Genomic DNA, 19,648 nt, shown 5'->3' with positions numbered 1-19,648 from the left:
GGGCCCACTCCAACCTTGTTATGCTCCTGCTTTTGCAGTGGCCACTTTGACGGAGCTGCTCCATTCCTTCCCATCCTGCCACCTGTTTTCTCACCAGAGTAGCTGCTTTCACTCCGTAGAAGGGAAAATATTATTATTATTATTATTTCTTGTTTACACAGTCAGACAGGTGTTATTGACTGGTTTGTTTTATCCAGACATCGAGTGCTTCCCAAGGACCTGGGATGCCAGAATTTTATTGTCAATCGTTATAGATATCGTCACAGAATATAGGTTGTTCCCAGTAAAGCTGCTTTTTGTAATTGGCTGATGGTGATTTCTGGGGCCCCTATGGTGTTGAGGTGCTCTTCAAGGTCTTTTGGAACTGCACCCAGGGCGCCAATTACCACTAGGATTATTTCGGTCTTTTTCTGCCACAGCCTTTCAATTTCAGTTTGTAGATCTTTGTATTTTATTATTTTTTCTATTTCTTTTTCTTCTATCTGCTATCCCCTGGTATTGCTATGTCGATTATTTTCACTTGTTTTTCTTTCTTCTCGACTACAGTGATATCTGGTGTATTGTGTGGCAGATGTTTGTCTGTTTGTAGTCGGAAGTCCCATAATATTTTTACATCTTCATTTTCTTCAACTTTTTCAATTTGATGGTCCCACCAATCTTTGGCTACAGGTAGCTTGTATTTTTTGCAGATGTTCCAGTGTATCATCCCTGCTACCTTGTCATGCCTTTGTTTGTAGTCAGTCTGTGCGATCTTCTTACAACAGCTGATCAGGTGGTCCACTGTTTCATCTGCTTCTTTACAAAGGCGGCACTTGCTGTTTGTTGTGGATTTTTCGACTTTGGCTCTTATTGCATTTGTTCTTAGTGCCTGTTCTTGTGCAGCCAGTATTAAACCCTCTGTTTCTTTCTTCAAGTTGCCATTCTTAAGCCATTGCCAGGTCTTGGTGATGTCTGATTTTCCCCTTATATTGTGTAAATATTGACCATGCAGGGGCTTATTTCTCCATTTTTCTGCTCGGTTCTTGACTTGTTCTTTCTTGTAGGCCTGTTTTGTTTCATTGGTGTTGAATAGTTGTGCGTTCTTGACCATTTGAAGTGCATCTTCTTCACTGTCCCTTATATATTCTTCAAGGTCTCTTTTCTTTTCCTCTACTGTTTGATGGACTTGCAGCATTCCTCTTCCACCTGAGCTGCGAGGGAGGTAGAGCCTATCTACATCACTGTGGGGGTGCAGAGCACGATTGATGGTCATGATTTTCCTGGTCTTACGATCTAGCGTCTCCAGCTCTGCCTGGGTCCAGTCTATTATTCCTGCAGTGTATCTAATAACAGGTATAGCCCAGGTGTTTATGGCTTGTATGATGTTCCCGCCATTGAGTTTGGACCTGAGGATTTTTCTGACTCTCCTGATGTATTCACTTCCCATTTTTCTTTTAACTTCAGTGTGTGCGATGTTATCAGCCTGGAGAATGCCCAAGTATTTGTAAGATTCTTTCTCTTCCAGGTTCTTGATCTTGCTTCTATTGGGCAGTTCTATTCCTTCTGTTTTTCTTCTTTTCCCTCTGTTCATTATTAATGCAGCACACTTGTCTAGTCCAAACTCCATTGCTATATTGCTACTGAATATACGGACAGTGTTTAGCAGTGATTCGATTTCTGACTGGGACTTTCCATACAGCTTCAGATCGTCCATGTAAAGCAGATGGTTGATTTTACTGGATGTTTTAGATGTTTGGTATCTGAGGCTTGTTTTGTTTAGTATTTGTGAAAGTGGGGTCATGGCGATTACAAACAATAGAGTTGATAGTGAGTCCCCTTGGAAAATGCCTCTTCTAATGCTAACTGTCCAAGTGCCTAGCCGTTGATTGTTAACTGTGTACTCCACATGCTCATTGCTTTTTAAATAAATATCTGAATGTTTTTGCTGACACCAGTTGTTTCTAAACATTTTAGTATCCATGTGTGAGGCAATGAATCGAAGGCATTCTTGTAGTCAATCCATGCAACACTTAGATTGGTTTTTCTTCTCTTGCAGTTTTCTAAGATCATTTTGTTAATCAGCAGCTGGTCTTTTGTGCCTCTGGTGTTCGGGCAATTTCCTTTCTGTTCAACTGGAAGCTGTTTGTTAGTTAATAAGTGTTGCATCACTTCATCTGCTATTATTCCAGTTAATAATTTGAACATGGTTGGCAGGCAGGTTATCGGTCTATAATTACTTGGAACTGCACCTTTTGCTGGGTCTTTCATGATGAGATGAGTTTTCCCAGTTGTTAGCCATTGTTCAATATCACCTCCTTGCAAAATGTGATTGAACTGTTTTGATAGTTGTTTATGAAGGCTTGTTAGGTGTTTAAGCCAGAAGCCATGCAGTTCATCGTCGCCTGGCGCAGTCCAATTTTTAATTTTCTTTGCTCTTTCACTGATTAATTCTGGTGTTATTATTAGATCTTGCATTTGTTGGTTACATTTTTTGACTTCTTTCATCCAGCCTGCTTTTTTATTATATTCTATTGGATTGTCCCATAATTTCCGCCAGAATTGCACTGTTTCTTCTTTATTTGGCGTTTCTACGTTTCTTGCAGTTTCTCCTTCTATGCTTTGGTAGAAACGTCTCTGATTCGACTGGAATTGGAGATTCTGCCTGTGTTGTGTAATTCTGGCTTCATATCTGATAATCTTCTTTGATACTGCTGTTATTTGCTGCTTTATTATTTCCAGGACTTCTCTCATTTTCCTTGAATCTAGGTGGTATTTTTGGATCCGATACTGTTTAGTGTTTTCATTCTTCAGCTTCTTGTCTGGCATATCTTTCAATTTACTAGCATCTGATCTAAGCCTGGAGATTGTATTTTCTAATCAAATCTTCCATTTAGGTGATGTACTGCTTTCTTTTTTTACAGGTCCACTGATCTTCTATCCGAGCTCTTGTGTTGTTATTGTTGCTGCACTGTACATGAATTGCTTTGTTTCTTTCAAATTCTTGGTTGTTATTTCTGCAAGTGCAGCATTGACATCTTTTAATGCCTGAGCAAGTTGTTTTTTGGCAACTGTTTTTAGAGCGGGAAGTCGAACCCTGGTGGTTCTTTGCTTCATGTGCTCAGTTATTTTTTGCTTTAGTTCTTGTTGCTTTCCTGTTAAACGGCATTTGGGTTTTTGAGGTGAAGGCAAAGGGGAGGTTGCCTGGTTTTAATTTTAAAACAGTTCAGCAACGGTGATATCCTCTATTTCCAACACCTCCTCCATCTGCGCCTGAGCAACTGCTTCAGTTGGTGGTAATTCTTCTTCCATATCTTGAGCCTGTGTTGCTCTTTGCAGTTCTTCCAGCTCAACTCCTGTGAATACTTTATTTCTTATTCTGAATCTTCTCTGGTCTGCTAGCCTTTGTTCTGTTATTTCTGTATCTGGATGCTTCTCTTTCCAAATGTGGTACATTCTTTTTAAATAACCTCTTCTAGTTGGACTATACTTGTAATAGCAGATCATTATTTCCTTGTTGGCATTTTTTGTATATATTTTTTTTCGGTTAAGCGACGTTTCTTCCAGTAGCTTTGCTGTCTCCAGCCCTGGTTGCTCAACTGAAGATCCTGAGTCCTGTAGCCCACTTGCCACCAGATGTCCAGGGACTATAGCACCTGGCGCGTTCCTTGTTGACCCGGGCGATGACCAATCCGGTATAGATTTATTAAAGTTACGTCTCACCATATTGTTGATGGGAGAGGCACTCTTTGTCTGGATCCTCTGGTGAGACCTGTCTTGTAATAATAATAATAATTATTATTTTTAATAATTAATAATGATGATGATGATGATGATGATGATGATGATGATGATTAACATTTATATCCTGCTCTTCCTCCAAGGAGCCCAAAGCAGTTTACTACATACTTAAGTTTCTCTTCACAACAACCCTGTGAAGTAGGTTAGGCTGAGGGAGAAGCGACTGGCCCAGAGTCACCCAGCTAGTATCATGGCTGAATGGGGATTTGAACTCAAGTCTCCCCGGTCCTAGTCCAGCACTCTAACCACTACACCACGCTGGCTCTTCCGATAGCCTTTGAAGTACCCCTAGGGGTACTTGTACCCCCTGTTGGGAACCCCAGTCTATCTCAATATTGTCTGTTCTGTCTGGCAGTGGCACTCCAGAGTTTCAGGCAAGAGTTTTCCCCAGCTCTCCCTGTAGATGCCAGGGATTGAACCTGGGACCTTCAGCATCTTTAAGCAGATACTCTACCACTGAAATACAGCCCCATCCCTAACACAGTCCAAGGGACAATAAAATGCTCCTTTAGGGAATAATGTTTGAAAACTGCATGCAGAAGGTTCCATATTCCCTCCCTGGCAGCATCTCCAAGACAGGACAAGATTTTTTTTTATTTTTAGGACAAGATTTTAGGACAAAATTTTTTATTTTATTTTTTAGGACAAGATTTTTTTATTGAACCAACAAACTACGAAAGCATATGAAACCCTTGCCTGTAACCTTGGAAAAGCTGCTGCCAGTCTGTGTAGACAATACTGAGCTAGATGGACCAAGGGCCTGACTCAGTATAGAGCAGCTTCTGATGTTCCTAAGTTCCTATATTCACAGTGAAGTCCTAAGTGTTTTGAAACGGAGGGGGGAAATATTTAAAACTGAACACCTGGACATTTTTGATGGAACTGTGAGTCTGGATTTGCTTAAAATGGCAAGGGGGTGGTGGACATTAGGAAGGCAGGAAGGCAGTCTAAATAAATATCATAGGATTTGTCTTACACATAGTCTTACACAATGCTTGCTTGTGGTAAAACTTGTTTTTGTTTTTAAAAAAGCATGTGGTTTCTGCATAGAATAAATGTGTGGTTTTTTTCCTGGGGAAGAGCATGAGCAATACCCTGCTAACTAGGCAAAGAGGCACCTTTTAACGTGGTGATTCTTTTTATTTAGCAGGGGGAGAGTAACTGGCCCTATCCATCCCCAGCACAGCATCCCTCCAGTGACTTTTGCTGGTGTCTATCTTATGTTTCTTTTTAGATTGTTAGCCCTTCGGGGACAGGGATCCATCTTATTTAGTTATTTATTATTCCTCTGTGTAAACCACCCTGAGCCATTTTTGAAAGGGTAGTATAAAAATCAAATGAATGAATGAAATCTTACTTGCAATCTGAATAGGGGGAGGCGGTCCACAATTCTGAAAATGATGCTAATGCACCAAACTGGCCACGTGGGAAGCTTCGGGGCAGAGAGCGTCCAAGGCAGGAGCGTTCTTAAATTCTTCTTAAATTTGGATTCCCACAAGTTGTTTGAGAAGGAGAGCTGGTCTTGCGGTACTAAGCATCATCATCATCATCATCATGACTTTTGAGGATACCATGGACAGCCAGGAAAATAAACAAATGGATCACAGAACAAACCAATCCAGAATTTTCACTCAAGGCACAAATGACCAGGCTCAAACTATCATACTTTGGACACATTATGCGAAAACCCAGCTCCCTTGAGAAGTCCATAATGCTGGGGAAAGCTGAAGGCAAGAGAAGAAAATGGCCAGCAGCAAGGTGGATGGACCTGATCACGACAGCAATGGATGCACCACTGAGAGACCTTAAAGGCCAAGTTGAAGACAGATCATCCTGGAGAGAATCTATATATGTGGTCGCTAAGAGTCGACACAGACTTGACAGCACTTAATCAATCAATCAATCAATCAATCAGGGAGAGAGAGGGGGATATGTCTCCATCATCTCTCTAGGAGGAAACAAAGAAGATTGACTCACCACAGGAGGTACCTGAGGAGTCAAAGCAGGGTTCATAGAATAGAGGCAAGCAGGGACAGGTGAGGAGACCCTGACTAGCTCCCTCTGATCCCAATGCCCCTAGTTGCCATTAGGTTAGTTGGTGCAAAAGTTCGATGCACTGGAACTCCATCTCCAACACGTATAGACAATAGTGAGCTAAGCAGACCAATGGTCCGGCTTGGTATAAGACAGCTTCCTAAGTTCCTATGTACAACTCCCATAGAATCACAGGATCATAGAATGTCAGAGTTGGAAGGTACCTTAGAGTTCTTCAGTCCCCTACTCCGTGCAGGAAACTGCTACAGCAGCTCGGACAGATGCCTGTCCAGCCTCTGTTTGAAAACCTCCAGCAAAGGAAAACCTACCACTGCATGAGGGAGACTGCTTCGCTGTCGAACAGCTCTTACAATTAAGAAATTCTTCCTAATGCCTAGCCTAAATCTGCTTCCTTGCCATTTCAACCCATGGATTCGAGTAGCCCAGCCCTAAGGAGCAACAGAGAACCAGTCTGTTCCTTCTTCTATAAGGCCATGGTGGCCAGGGATGTTGTAGTTCAGTATCATCTGGAGACCCAAATATGAGGACCCCTGACCTTCGATTGATGAGTTAGTGTTCTAGCATACAGTCGAGATGTGCAACGAAACCAGACCACACCCTTGTGCAGCAACTATAATGTGCCAAGGGAAGGCAGGTAGTTTGCGTAAGAGAAAACACACTCAGAATTTATCATTTCTACAGTCCTTTTTAGTGCTTCACAATGGATATCACATTGCTCCTCTTCCGTTTCTGTTGTGAAATGTCATGATGCATCTCTTGAACTCCTCCCTCCTCCTTCCGTGATCTTCTGGGTATTTGAAGACCATCTTTCCAGGCCTTCACAACTCTGGTCCTGCCCCCAGTAGAAACATAGGAAGTTGCCTTATACCAAGTCAGACCCTGGGTCCGCCTGGCTCAGAACTTTCTGGCACAATATTGTCTATTCTGACTGGAAGCAGCTCTCCAAGGTCACAGGCAGCTTTTCTCTGTTGCCCCCGAGGACTGGATTAGAAATTGGATTAAAAATTCCATGGGGTGAAATTGCAAGGAAGCAGATTTAGGAGACGACAGGGATCAAACCTGGGACCTTCTGCGAGCAAAGCAGATGCAATTCCAGCTCCGTGATTTCCAGCTCTCTGCTCTAAACCGATCGGGGTGCGGGTGGGGGCCAGTTCTTTCCTGCGTCTGCTTCCCTCTTCACTGTTCTAGCTATGTTTCTCAGGAAGACGGTTCCCAGAAGCAATTTAACCCAGGCTGCTCGTCTGCAGCGCAGGCATCCCTATGGATCACGGTGCTGCTGGCCCGCCTAACCCCACTTTGAAGCCCGGCCTTTAGACAAAGTTTAGGGTGCGAGCGTGCCCTTTACCCCGGCACTGGGATCAGATGGGTGCTCAGGCTGCTTGTTGCCTGAGTGCACACAGAGATGGGTGCCTAGAGCGCCCGTCTCAGAGGAGAGGAGAGCTGGTCTTGTGGTAGCAAGCGTGTCTTCCCCCCTTAGCTGAGCAGTGTCTGCCTTGGTTTCATTTGAATGGGAGATTAGACGTGTGAGTACTATAAGAGATTCCCCATCAGGGGATGGAGCCGCTCTGGGAAGAGCATCTAGGTTCCAGGTTCCCTCCCTGGCAGCATCTCCAAGATAGGACTGAGAGAGATTCCTGCCTGCAACCTTGGAGAAGCTGCTGCCAGTCTGTGTAGGCAATACTGAGCTAGATGGACCAATGGTCTGACTGGCAGCTTCCTATGTTCCTATCCCCCAATGCACCACGCTCGACACACTATGCATTGTGGGATATCCAAAGGTTGGGATGTGTCATCCCAGCCTCCAAAGATCCACACTGCTGGGAGCAGTGAGGATCATGTGAGCGCATGGTAGTATACCCGAAGAAAAGCACAAGAATCATCTGGGGGGAAGATGAGTTGGACTCTGCCTACCCCACTGCCCGCCCTCCGCATCCCAGGACTATCATGTGAATAGCCTCAGGGTCTTACTCCTAGTCAGCTCTAATTCCAGCTTTAGCGCCAACTTTAAACTCTTCCTGCAGCTTTCACTAACTTTCTGCTGCAGGCGAGCCTCCTTTTATTCTCTTCCCCCCCTCCAATTTTCCGAAACTAACCGATTTAAAATTGACTGCATGTTATGCTTTAAAAGAAAATTATTACAAAATGATGTATAGATGGTATCTGACACCCCAAAAATTGGCATTAATGTATAAAAATGTATCAAACAAATGTTGGAAGTGTGGACAGTCTGAAGGCACTTTTTTTCCTATGTGGTGGAGCTGTGGGAAGGCTAAAGCATATTGGGAGATGATATATAATGAGTTAAAGAAAATATTTAAAATGACATTTCCTAAGAGGCCAGAATCCTTCCTGCTGGGAATAATAGAAGGTGCAATTTCTACAAGTAATTCAACGCTTTTTATGTACCCTTCGGCGGCGGCTAGAATTATATAGGCACAGAAATGGAAGAGTAATGAAGTGCCTTCAAAAGAAGATTGGCTGATAAAATTTTTGGAATATGCGGAGATGGCAAAACTTACAACACTAATAAGAGACCAAAATTTGGAATGCTTCAAAGAAGATTGGAAACCATTCTTGTTGTATCTAAAGAACTATTTTCCTACTATGGACTTTACAGCAGGGTTCGAAATTTAGTAAAAAAACCTGCAGGTTGGATAGATTAGCAGTGTTTGTAAGGATTTAAATTTATGTTTTGAACTATTATTATAGCAAGGGTGAACTTTATAGCTGATGATTCACGAAGAGATGTGTGCAGGAAGTCCACTTTTGTCTATTCGTAATCAATGACATATTAATATTGTTAAAAATAATAAAAATTGAATTTGGGGAAAAAACCAAACCAACCAATCAAAATTAATGCGAGCTCCCTCCATTAAAAAAAAAACACCAAACCAATCCAATCCAACCCTCTCCTCCCTCCAAAAACCAAACAGCAGGACTCTTTCCCCAACCAGACCAAACTGTCAAAGGGGAGCTGTGAACTCTTGATCCCTGCCAGCTTCTTATTACAGAGCACAGGAAGGAAGCAAATACGCATTCAAAACAGAAATGTGAAGAGCACAAGAGGAGGTCAAGGCCTTGTTCCTGCACAAATGGCATTTCATACTTGGCAGGACTTTTTAATCACTGGAATGGAATCACATGTCATATTTGACTGTATTGGAGGCAGTCAGTGATGGTTTGTAAGCTTGCCAGGCCTTGCCAAGGCTGTGCTTTCCGGGCACTCGATTGAAAGGTGCAGCTTGCTCCCAGGATCCTGTGCTCAGCAAACCTCATTGGCGGCAAACCTCAAGTGGGCTCCTCTGGAGTGATCCAAGCCAATTGTCTGAGTGAGTGCTTCCAAGCAAGAGGCATTTGCATGGACCTGTAGCAGTGTAGCAGCGTCTCCCTCAGCCAAGAGGTGAGCTTGGGAGTCTGTGGGCACAAACGCTCCAAGGGAGACGAGAAGAAAAGAGGAACTCAGACACGACGGTATGTTTTGAACAAAAGGGGCAACTTTATTAATATACTTAAATAGGTTACAAGTCGTCACTTAACTTTCTAACTAAAGGAAACAAAACAGGACAGAATGGAGTAGGCAAAAAAACTTTCCATCTTGGCCAATCTGTTGGAAAGCCAAAAATTCCTACTCGGCCCCCAACAGGGCGACCAGCAAAGCCCATTCTGTCCCTGGGAGGGAGGGAGGGAAGGGAGGAAGCCCAGGGTCACACGGAAGAAGGGAATGGCAGGGCAAACAAAATTGGGGGGAGTCCCAGCCAGCCCCCAACCCCACCCCACCCCCGCTCCTTGCAGGCACGTTCACTTGGTCTCCTCTTCTGGGGCGGATCGACTCCTCCAGCCTCCCAGCAGCAGCACATGCCTGCAAGAAGCACAAAGCAGCGTCAGTGGGGTTGCCCTGCTCCTCCTCCCTTTCCACTCCGGCAACCCAGCAAGCGGGGATCGGGCAGTGGGGTGGGGGTTGATGGGGGGGCAAGCCAGAGAATTCGGGCTCCCCACTGTGCAGCCACAGCATGGAGCAGGAGGGAGAGGAGGATTCTCTGGCCTGCCACCGGGCAGCTCCAGGGGGCGCTACTGGGGCTGCAGGGGGGCCCCAGAGTCTCCCAGGCTCCTCTGCTGCTGCACCGGTTTGGGAGGAAGGAGGAGGGAGCGGAGGGGGGAGTGAGGCGTGGCTGCGGGAGTGGAGGGGGGGGAGGAGCACACCCTCGGCAGGGGAGGGGGCGGATGCCTGGATGGGGCTTCCCCTGCCAGGGGAAGCCAGGCCGCTGGGGAAGGGGAGAAAGGTGGAAGGAGGAGGGGGCGCTCCTTAGCCAGCTGGTGGGAATGGAGGGAGGCGGTGACCTTGCCCTCCTGCTGGGGCCACACAGCCTCCCCGGACCCAAGGGAAGCCCAAGAATGGTTCCAAAGGGCCACTTGGGGGCAGGGTGGTCCTGTAGCCTTCTCCCACAGCCTGCCAGCAGAAGCAAGGGGAGGGGCTTCTGCACCCCAGAGGCGGGGCTTCCTTGTGCCAGGGGAGTGGAGCCTGCTCCCCCCTCACTCCTCAGACAGAACTGCACTTCCCTGCTGGATGTCTTCTTGTGGACAGATCTTGTGTCCACGCGGTTGGAGGAGGTCTTCTGGGAGGCCCCTGCGCTGCACGGTCTTTCCTGAACCTCCCTTCAGCTGCTGAGCTTCAAGGGGAGAGCACGGGGCTGTTGTTCCTAGAAAGAGAGGAGGACATTGGTTCAGAGATGGGGGGTCTTCTCACACTCTCCCCCATGACACCACCAAGCACCAGGGACTCCTGGCAGAATATCCGTGTCCTCATTTCCCAGAGGGAAAAGAGAGATTTCCTCTTTCCCTTTGGCTACTGGTACAACCAGCCACAAGGGCCGAAGCTGGCATTCCAACACGAGGGAGGGTTGCCCAGATTCCTGCCCACCCTTCCTGCAGCCCCAGCCCCCTCCCTAACCATCGGGGCCCCTTCAAGTGAAGCCCTGCCTTGGTCTACTCACCAGTCGGTCAGGTGGAGAGATCACCGTACTCTGGCGGGTGTCTCTTCTTCTTACAGCCCGCCCACAAGCGCCGAACGGCAGCCCGCAGCCCGTGCCGGGAGTGGAGGGAAAAGGCCTTCTTCACGATCTTCTCTGTCTTGCAGGCAACTCTCCCGACCTCGGGGTCATGGTCGCCAAGCAAGCTCTCCAGCGCTGGAGGGATGAAGGAGAAGGTTCAGAAATGGCATGAAGAGATCACCCCACCCTTGGCCAAGCCCCACCATTTCCACACCAAGAGGGCGCAAGTCCTGACTCTTTCTCCCCTGCACTCTGGGAAACCCTACTGCTGAGCATCCCTGAGGATGCAAGCGGGACCTTCCATTTGAGGGGACAGGTGGCCCATTCCAGCTCTGTGGTCCCTAAATCTAGGCCTCTCCCCTCACAGAAACTTCCCCTTCCCACCCAGAAACCGGCACTTACCAGCATGGAAGGTCTCTATGTTCCCTTCAGTGAGGATGCTGCCCTTTTTGTGGACCAGGTGACCTAAAAAACAAGGGTGGAAAGAAATGGGACCACAGTTCAGGACACTGTGCATGGAAACCCGATCATTCAGGAGAGGAAGTCCTCCCCTCTCTGCTCCGTCTGGGACTGACAATTTGAGCCATTCCTCCAGGGACTCTTATGTCACCTTGGGAGGAAATTAAGCCAAGAGACCTCGCTAACGCTCACTGGGCCAGTCCTCCTGGGGAGGGAACAGCTCCTGCCCCTCCACACCCTTCTGGCAGTGCCTTCCAAGAGAATGAACCTTTGCCCACCAAGACGACGCACTAAGGGAGACCCAAAAGTCTTGTTTCGCTTACCGATCAGCAGGGCAGCCGTTCTCCTCACTGAAGGCTGCTCGCTGCGGATGAAGCCCAGGATCTTGGTGGCCTCCATCTCCACGGCGTCCTCTGTGCCGAGCTGCCGAATCTGGGATCAAGAGCAAAGACAAATCCTGAGTGAGCAAAGCATCGCCCAAAGGTCCTTGAGCCATTTGAGCCGAGGGATGGACAGGGAGGGGCTGCCCTTACCAGACGCTTGGCGATCTTGTGGAGCAGCTCCTGCAGGCTGTAAGAGTCCCGCGCCAGCAACTTGCCCTCCAGGTGCCATAGGAGGGCTTCCGCCAGGAGGCTCAGATTGTCCTTCGCAGCCTGCCAAAAGAAAGACCGGAATGGGAGTGAAAAATCCTCCCAAGGGATTCCAAGAAACCTCTTAGGGGGCTTCAAGGAGTAGGGCCTGGATAGGCCAAACCACAGTGGGACAGCTCGTGAATTCACCATCCCGTGAGGCTAACTCTGGGGCCTGCCACTGGGTGGCTGGACTTGGGGAAGCCTAAACACCTTCGTAGGGGTGGCAGGAAGAAGTGGGCTCTCACCTGTGCTACCTCCAGGTCCTCATCCTCCACATGCATCAGCACCGCGATGAGGGTCGTGATGTTCTCCTCTGTACCCTCATGATGGTGGTGGCGGTGCTGCAGGAGATCCAGGTGGGTCCTCATGGCTGCCCTTCGGATCTTAGCCTCCTCCTACAAAGAAGAACAGGGCTTGTTATTAGGGAGGAATTCCTCACCTCCATCACCATGCAGAAGAGCTTGCATGGGTCTCTAGGGGGTTTCTGGTTTCCCTTCTCCAACCCGTTCAGAACCTGCAGGTTGGCCGGCCCTCATAGAGCCGGGGCGGAGGGCTGGCATGTAAGTACTCACGTGGTGGAAGAGAGGGCGGCACAGGGCAGCCAGGACAGCATTCACCGTGGCCTGGTGTTCTGATGGACAGTGCCTCAGCCGCTCCATGAAGGCCAGGACCCCCAAAGTGGCTTCCAGACTGGAGGTCCTGAGCCCTCCCAGGATCCCGGCACTAAAATCCTGGGGTTTCTTCACCTAGGGAGGGAAAAGGTGGATCCTTGAGAACACATGCTAGTCTACCCCCTGCTAAATGGACCACATAGCTGTCCATGTTTGATGCCGCTTGGCTTCCATCCAAGAGGGGTGAGAAGGCGGTATTGGAGCACGTGGGGAATCAGGGCTCCCACTGAGAGATACATTCCCTTAAGGATTTCTCCTTCATCCTGTGGCAAGGGTTCCACAGGCTGAATCCTCCCAACTGGAAAAATCTTCCTGTCACACCTGGGGATGCCTAGGAGCACCAGCCTCAGGAAGGGCTCCCCAAAGAGAGGAGTCTCCATGTCTAGGGATGCTCCATGCCCAGGGATGTCACTCACCGCCTTTAGCTTTCCATAAATGTGGAGAAGACCCCTTTCGCTCAGGTAGCGGATGTTCTGGCTGGGGTGGACTAGCCACGCTACCAGGAGCATCCAGGTCTTCTCTAAGGCAGCAAAGTCTTGGTCTTTCAGGAGCAGCTAAAAGAGGGAAAGGAGCAGAAGACCCATCAGCCCCTGGGGCCAAACCCTCCTCTCAGGGAAGCCCACCTGAGGAAAATGCTTCTCACCTCCACAAAGAAGGCCACCTCTGCGAGGGAATGCTCTTCTGGATCTTTATCGAGGCTGAAGAGGGAAGCCAGGTATGCCTTCAGCCTGGCCACTGTGGAGGATGGTGTCTGGAGGAGAGCCCTGCAACACACAAAGGCCCCTGCTGAGTCCTGGGCGGGAGGCCCAGAAAGAGCAGACCTGACCCAAACCACCCCAGCCCCCAGGCCTCCTGAGGAATCTCCTATTCACTCCTACTTACCTCACCAAGAGGGCCACACCCTGGAGGCAGCTCTGCGGAGAGCACAGGGATTCCCAGCAGGTCTTCTCTGGGGTCACCTGTGCCACCCTCTCCAGCAGGGTTCGGACAATCTGCGCGGTCTCCCTGCAGAGAAGAGAAGGTTGCTGTCACCACCATGTCAAGGGTGGAGGCAGTGGACAAGGGAGGGACTCCTTGCGGTGTGGCGTAGTATCAAGGGTGGAGGGACTGAGTTGGACCATGGGAGGGAGACCACAGAGGTGAAGTGACTTTATCCACAGCTGGCTTTTTAACACTGCAGATGCATTTTAAGGCTCTCCGCAGAGCCAAGAGGGCTGCAAATTCTGGGCTCTCCTCTGTGTAGCTGAGGCAGGGGACCTCCGTGCCAGAGTCACCCCAACAGGCCAGAAATGCTGCTCACCCATCAGAGTGGGACATGGGAGAAATGACCCTAGCCTGTCCTCCCAGAGTGCTGGAAGGAGGACTTGCTGGCCCCGCTTTCCCCACCGCCATGACTTACTCAGGAGGCAGGTAATGGCTGTCTCGGTTCCCGACTCCCTCGGTGGTGTTCTGCAGGCCGGTGAGGATCTTGTTGACCAGGCCCACCAGGAGTTCGGGGAACCTTTCCTCCACCTCACTGGCATACTCCACGCTCCAGATGACGTCCCCAATCTTCTTTGTTGCTCTCCCCTGTGAAGAAGAGGAGGGTCAGGCCTCAGCACACAGTCCGAGGGACGGTTATGGGTCAGGAGAATCCCCAGGGCCAGGCCAGTGCCAGGGGTGTCTGCACCCACATCTGGGCCTGAAGGGTGCTGCCTCTGGCTCAGGGTGCATGAGGTCAACTGCAAGGGAAAGACATCCACAAGGGGAAAAGGGAAGTCCCCACCTCCCGTGTGAACAGTGACTGCCATCCAAGCCGCCATCCTGTGTAGTGCAGGAAAGGAGGGGCAGAGGGGTGGAGTCAAGTCACCCTTGGTTTGCACCCCTTACCTCTCCCAGATGGACCGAGGAGAACCAATCTGGGGCCAGCTGTCCTCTTCTTTCCTCTTTGCCGATGTTCCTGAGAGAGGAGAGGAGAGAGAAAAGCTTCTCAAAGAACTGTCCTGTTGGAGATGGCAGCCAGCTGAAGAAGAACACGGGCACCCAAAGAGATGCTAAGCAAGGATCTCGCCTCCCTTGGGAGGTGGCTGGCAGGGGAACTTCATCAGGCCAGAGATCTCCCAAGTCCAGCCTTTCATTCCCCACTGAGAAGCCCTGGGAAGTGTTCAAAGGGGGCATCGAGACAGGAGCCCTCCCCTGCTCCTTCTCCCCAACACCCGCTCATGCCAACAGCATGGGGGTCTCAGAGCTCCCTCTGCTAACAGCGAGCAATAGACTTGCTGGTGTCTCTCTTGCACCGGCTGCCAATAGGCCTTCTTGGGTGAACTCCCCCTCCAGATTTCTCAGGGAGCAGGTAGGAGGAAACATCCCTCTATGGGGCTCAGACATGGGGGATCTGCCCCTGTCCCCTGCAGCCTTCTGCTGGCTACGCTAAAAGCCCCCCAGCTCCCTACTGGCTCCTCAGCTGAGACGAGGGTACCTACCTGGCCGAACTGGGGGTCAGCGGAGAGTCCCACACCTCGTCCTCGATGCTGCTGATGTCATGCATCGTGTCATCCTCATCCATCGAGGAGCACTGGGGAGGAGAGAGAAGAGAAACGGGAGTGTTCCAGGGCTTGCATTGACCTTGCGAGGCTTCTGAGAGGAACCAAGCCCAAGGGACGGTTGGGAAGACATCCGGCTCTAAAATAAGACCTGCCTCTTGGTAGAAAAGGCATTTGGCATCTCAGCCCAGAAGAGCCTTTCACCACATTTTTGCCCCCTTTCCAATGCCTCAGCTGCATTTCCTACCATCCCAACAATCACAATCCCTCCCATCCTGCAGCATCTAGAACTAGAACCATTCCATGTTCTGTCTCCTGCTGGGGAACAGGGCACACACACACACACACACACACACACACACACAACACACACACAAACACACAACCTAGAGCCCGTTCACATGAAAAAATGGATGATGAAATGGATCAGTTCTGACCTCCGCGGAGGACGAGTCTTCCACCGTGTAGGTGTTCTTCATCATCTTCTTGATGAGCCACTTCTTTGGCTTCGGGACTCTGAGAGGAGAAAGGAGAGACATGGCATAAGAACAGCAATGCATGCCCTGTGGATCAAGTGAAAGACACGTGTAGCCCAGAACCCAACAGTGGACAGCCAGATGCCTATTTAGTTGTTTGTGAACCACTTGAGACCTGGTTACATGTGGCATTAAAGTGTGTTTATTCAGAGAGAGAGAGAGAGATCTCGATATTCGGAGGTTCCTTGGCTGTCATGGGTTATAATCTTCAACTGGATTCTCCTCCATGAACATGTCTAATCAACCAAGGTTCCCAGGGAAGGTGATCCGCCTCTATGATCCCTGGAGCGGCCCTTCAGCTGAGAAAGGTACCTGGGGGAACTGGTGGCATAGTCCTCTTCCGACCCCTCTTCCTCCATGCTGGCATGTGGAGTCTCGGCCCCCGGGTAGGAAGATCTCTGTGAAGGAGAGAAGGGGGAGAAATGGTTGCTCTGGCCCTCACATTGATCTTCCTAGGCTTCAGCAGGGAAAAGGCCAGCCTGGCACCTTCCAGCGGTCATCACCGGGTGAGCTGAATGCAGGAAGTGGGCCGGAAGGGGATCGTCCCGTTCTGGACACAATTCTTCCCGCTTTCCTGATTTTCAACTTTCTTAAAAACCACTTTGGAGCCCAGGCATGCTGGCTGGAGGCGGGTGGGAGAGATGGCAAAAGAGCTCCTCTCTCGTGCCCGCCTTCCTCGCAATGAGGTCGGTCGGGCTGATTTCAGGCCTTCGCGCACGCATGCAAATGGCAGAGGGGAAAGGCATCAACTCCCCCCACTCCAAGACATGCTGCGCTCCCTCACTCAGCTGGGGCCCTGATGGCTCTGGTGACTGGAAAAGACCACTTCCAGTCCACTTCATGCTTTCAGTCGGCTCCTTAGTGAGGACACTAAAGGCACGTGCAAAAACATGCCAAAACTGGGTCTCCTTTCCTCTTTCTTTCCCATTTCTTTCCCCTTTTTCATTTAGTTCATTTCTCATTGGTTTGGTTGAGTTTGCTTATTGTTTTGTATTTTTATTCATTCTTCATTGATTTGTCACTGTTTTTCAATGCTTGCCATTAAAGCAACAGGATGCTCCATCTTTAACTGTGAGATCTCGACCAGAAGTCAAGGCCATAGCCACCATCTCCTTGCGGCCATCTTCTTTAATCCTATCACCCCCACCGTGCCACCATTGTGATGCAGTGTTGTTAAGGGCATGGCTGTCCCTTTACCATAGCTTTAAGCAAACAACTGTCAGAAGATGGCCGCCCACCCGGCAGCATCAAAACTGGGGCCATTCCACATGCTCTCTACTCCTGGGCAACACGGGGGACCCACACGCCCAACCCACAGTTCTTCCGAGGGAGGGACTGGATGTTGAGGCTTCCTGACCTCTCCAAGGGATGGCTCTTGGTCAGCGGCGGTGTTTTGCAGCCTCCTCAACACGGTGCTTGGCCTCTGGACGCTAAGAAAAGAAAGAAAGAAGACACATGAGATCAGAACACGAGTGCTTAGAAAGAGCTCTGCTTGATGAGATGAATGAGGCATGCAGCCCAACACCCTGTTTCCAGGAGTGGACAGCCAGATGCCTGCAGGAAGCCCACGGGCTGGGCATGGAGACACCTGCCTCCATGGAAACAACCCTCCATGCTGCTCGGAGCTTCTCTCCACCCTTGGCTTCTTGCTAAACTAACCAACTCCACCCCCCAAAAAATTGCATGGGCTCCTAAGGAAGGTCCTCTACTTCCATGAGCGATGGAGCTGCCCCTCCAGGTGAGAAAAGAGTACCTCGGGGAACTGACAAAGCTCTCCACGTCCAGCTCCTGATCCCTAGTGTTGTCTTCTGGGATCTTGGCCTCTTGGATGTCAGGACTCTGCATATGAGACAAAGGTTTCCAATGAGTGTACTCACTCTGATCTTCCTAGGGCCTAGGATTCGTAGGGAGTTTTCCCCCTGACATTTTCTTTGAGTTCATTTTTATTTCTTTAAATTATTTTGATTTTTTTTTAAAGACAAAATACCTTGTTAAAAAGAAACCATGTGTTCTAATTCTAACTGTGGTGGGAGTGCCAGGGCACAGCCACCACATGCTTGTGGCCATTTGGTTTCATCCTATGTCCAACCATGAACCTCCATTGTGATATGATCTACTGTGGTCAGCAAACTGGCCACCATCTTTCAAAAGGGCCATCAGAATCAGCTGGCTGCACTCTGCAGCTCTAGTCCAAAGACAGCATGACAGGTAGGTCTGTGAAATCTCTTTCTTTCCCTTCCCAAAACCAGCCATTAACAGAAACATCACTGCATGGGAGCTCCAGAATGGAATGCTAACTGCTTGTTGTCATTTCTTGTCATTTCTTCTGCATTCCTTTCATGGGGAATGGAAACCAAGAGGAACGGGACCCACTGGCATCAATAGTTTGGCCCAGAGAGTCTTCTTGATCCCACCCCTTCATGTCCTCTTCTCTCCTCTCCCCAAGAAACAGGGTTAGCTCAGCCTTTCCAAGGGGAGAGACAAGGTGGGCCCCTGAGTCCGGAGTGAGGGCCATCCCTCCTGCTGTGGGCTGTTTTTCCCTGAGGGGACCAGGATTGTCTCTCCAGAAATGCCTCTTCAGTCAAGAGACCTGGAGGATCTCTGCCAGGAAGACCCTCTCCTCTCCTGACCCGTCTCAGGGTCTTGGGAGCCGTTTGATGCCTCCAATCCAAAGCACACCAACCCAGAAAGGTGGCCATTGGAAGGAGAGGCAGAGGGTTGCAGAATCCTTCCCTAGCCACGACGTTCCCACTGTAATCCTCTGGCCAACATGCAGCAGCTGGATTTCCTCCCCTTTCAGGATCTGACCCCGCTCTGTCTCCTGACGGTGGAGATGCAATCTCCCCTCACCCCTCCACCAGCCCATCCACAAAAGCGACTGGAATCGTTTCCTTACCTCACAAGACCATTCGGTGTCCACGGTCTGGAGAAACCATCCATCCTCCTCAACCGTGAAGACACTGCAGGAAGAAATACAATGGCCTGAGTACCTCGGAAGAGCCTTGCTGGATCAGACCAAAGATGCATCTGGCCCAGCACTCTGCTTCCAATAGGGGACAGCCATCCGGCAGGCCTCCAGGAAGCTATCCTCTGTGCCCTTCAAGCTAGCGGACATCACCACCACATCTTGGAAGAGTGAATGCTTCTACGCAGGGGCGTAACTACCATGAGGCCGGGGGAGGCCGTCGCCTCGGGGCCCCACTGCCTTGAGGGGCCCCCCAGAGACACCTCCCATGACTCCCCATTGCCCCCTGCCCAGCCCCAAGACCCTTCAGGCACTTGCCCTGTTTGCCCTCCCTCCTGCTGGTCCTCCTGGTCGGCCATCCAAGCAGCAGGCAAGCTGCTTTTCTCCCGGGCGCCTCTCAGCTGATCGGCGGCTGGGCGGGGCTTCCAGGGAGGCCTCCGTGTAGGCCTCCGTGAAGCCTGAATTCGAGTAGGCTGGCCAGCCCCAGGAAGAAGGCTGGCAGTCAGAGTGGCCACTCCAGTTCTCTGCAGCAGACCCTCTTCTTCCCAGGCCAGACAGCTCAGCCGTGGCCAGGTAGAATGTGGATTCCTTTTGGTGGTCACACCCCGCCCCCCGCCCCCTATATCCAGGTAGGGATCTGCTTGCCATAGGGCTTGGATGGGGGGTGGGGAGACTGAGAAGTCTCTGAATATTTCATGGAAGACTGATTGGAAAATTTACTATCTTAAAAAAACCTCTAAAAAGTCCTAGAAGTGGCTTGTTTCATGGCAGGAAATTACAAAAACTTCTGGAACAAATTTATTTATGTATTCATTCATTCATTCATTCATTCATTCATAAATACACTTCTGTTCAAGTTGTTTTGCAACCCAGGTCTGAGTGAGAACAGACATGAGTGAGAACTGTGACGCATGTGTTGTGCTTTTATATTTTTCCCCCTTAGGGTCAATCTGGCCAACATGTGAATGCAGCACCTCCATTCC

The 19,648-nt window shown here is 49.7% G+C and overlaps 1 protein-coding gene across 1 annotated transcript; it reads right to left on the bottom strand.

The window, feature by feature from the left end:
* Window positions 1-9,304: 9,304 nt before the first annotated feature.
* Window positions 9,305-19,150, bottom strand: LOC128332709 (uncharacterized). The gene is made up of 19 exons (XM_053267330.1): window positions 18,984-19,150; window positions 18,597-18,660; window positions 17,454-17,539; window positions 17,058-17,130; window positions 16,013-16,098; window positions 15,602-15,680; window positions 15,105-15,196; window positions 14,512-14,581; window positions 14,042-14,211; window positions 13,525-13,647; window positions 13,286-13,406; window positions 13,059-13,196; window positions 12,544-12,717; window positions 12,217-12,366; window positions 11,873-11,992; window positions 11,663-11,771; window positions 11,283-11,345; window positions 10,824-11,015; window positions 9,305-10,529 (listed from the first exon to the last, which is right to left on the bottom strand). Exons 1-18 carry the CDS (start codon window positions 19,022-19,024, stop codon window positions 10,831-10,833), a joined length of 1,944 nt encoding a protein of 647 aa, XP_053123305.1. The 5' UTR covers window positions 19,025-19,150; the 3' UTR covers window positions 9,305-10,529; window positions 10,824-10,830.
* Window positions 19,151-19,648: the final 498 nt, after the last annotated feature.

This window comes from Hemicordylus capensis, chromosome 7 (genome assembly GCF_027244095.1).
Source record: "Hemicordylus capensis ecotype Gifberg chromosome 7, rHemCap1.1.pri, whole genome shotgun sequence".
Lineage (NCBI taxonomy): Eukaryota > Metazoa > Chordata > Lepidosauria > Squamata > Cordylidae > Hemicordylus > Hemicordylus capensis.
This window is presented reverse-complemented; position numbering and strand designations above follow the sequence as displayed.

Coding starts and splice junctions, on each gene's coding strand:
- LOC128332709 (XM_053267330.1), bottom strand. CDS start 19,024: ATGGCCGACCAGGAGGACCAGCAGGAGGGAGGGCAAACAGG. Junction 13,648..14,041: donor AGCCATTACCTGCCTCCTGA/GTAAGTCATGGC, acceptor TCTTCTCTGCAG/GGAGACCGCGCAGATTGTCC. Junction 12,367..12,543: donor GCCGCCCTCTCTTCCACCAC/GTGAGTACTTAC, acceptor TCTTCTTTGTAG/GAGGAGGCTAAGATCCGAAG.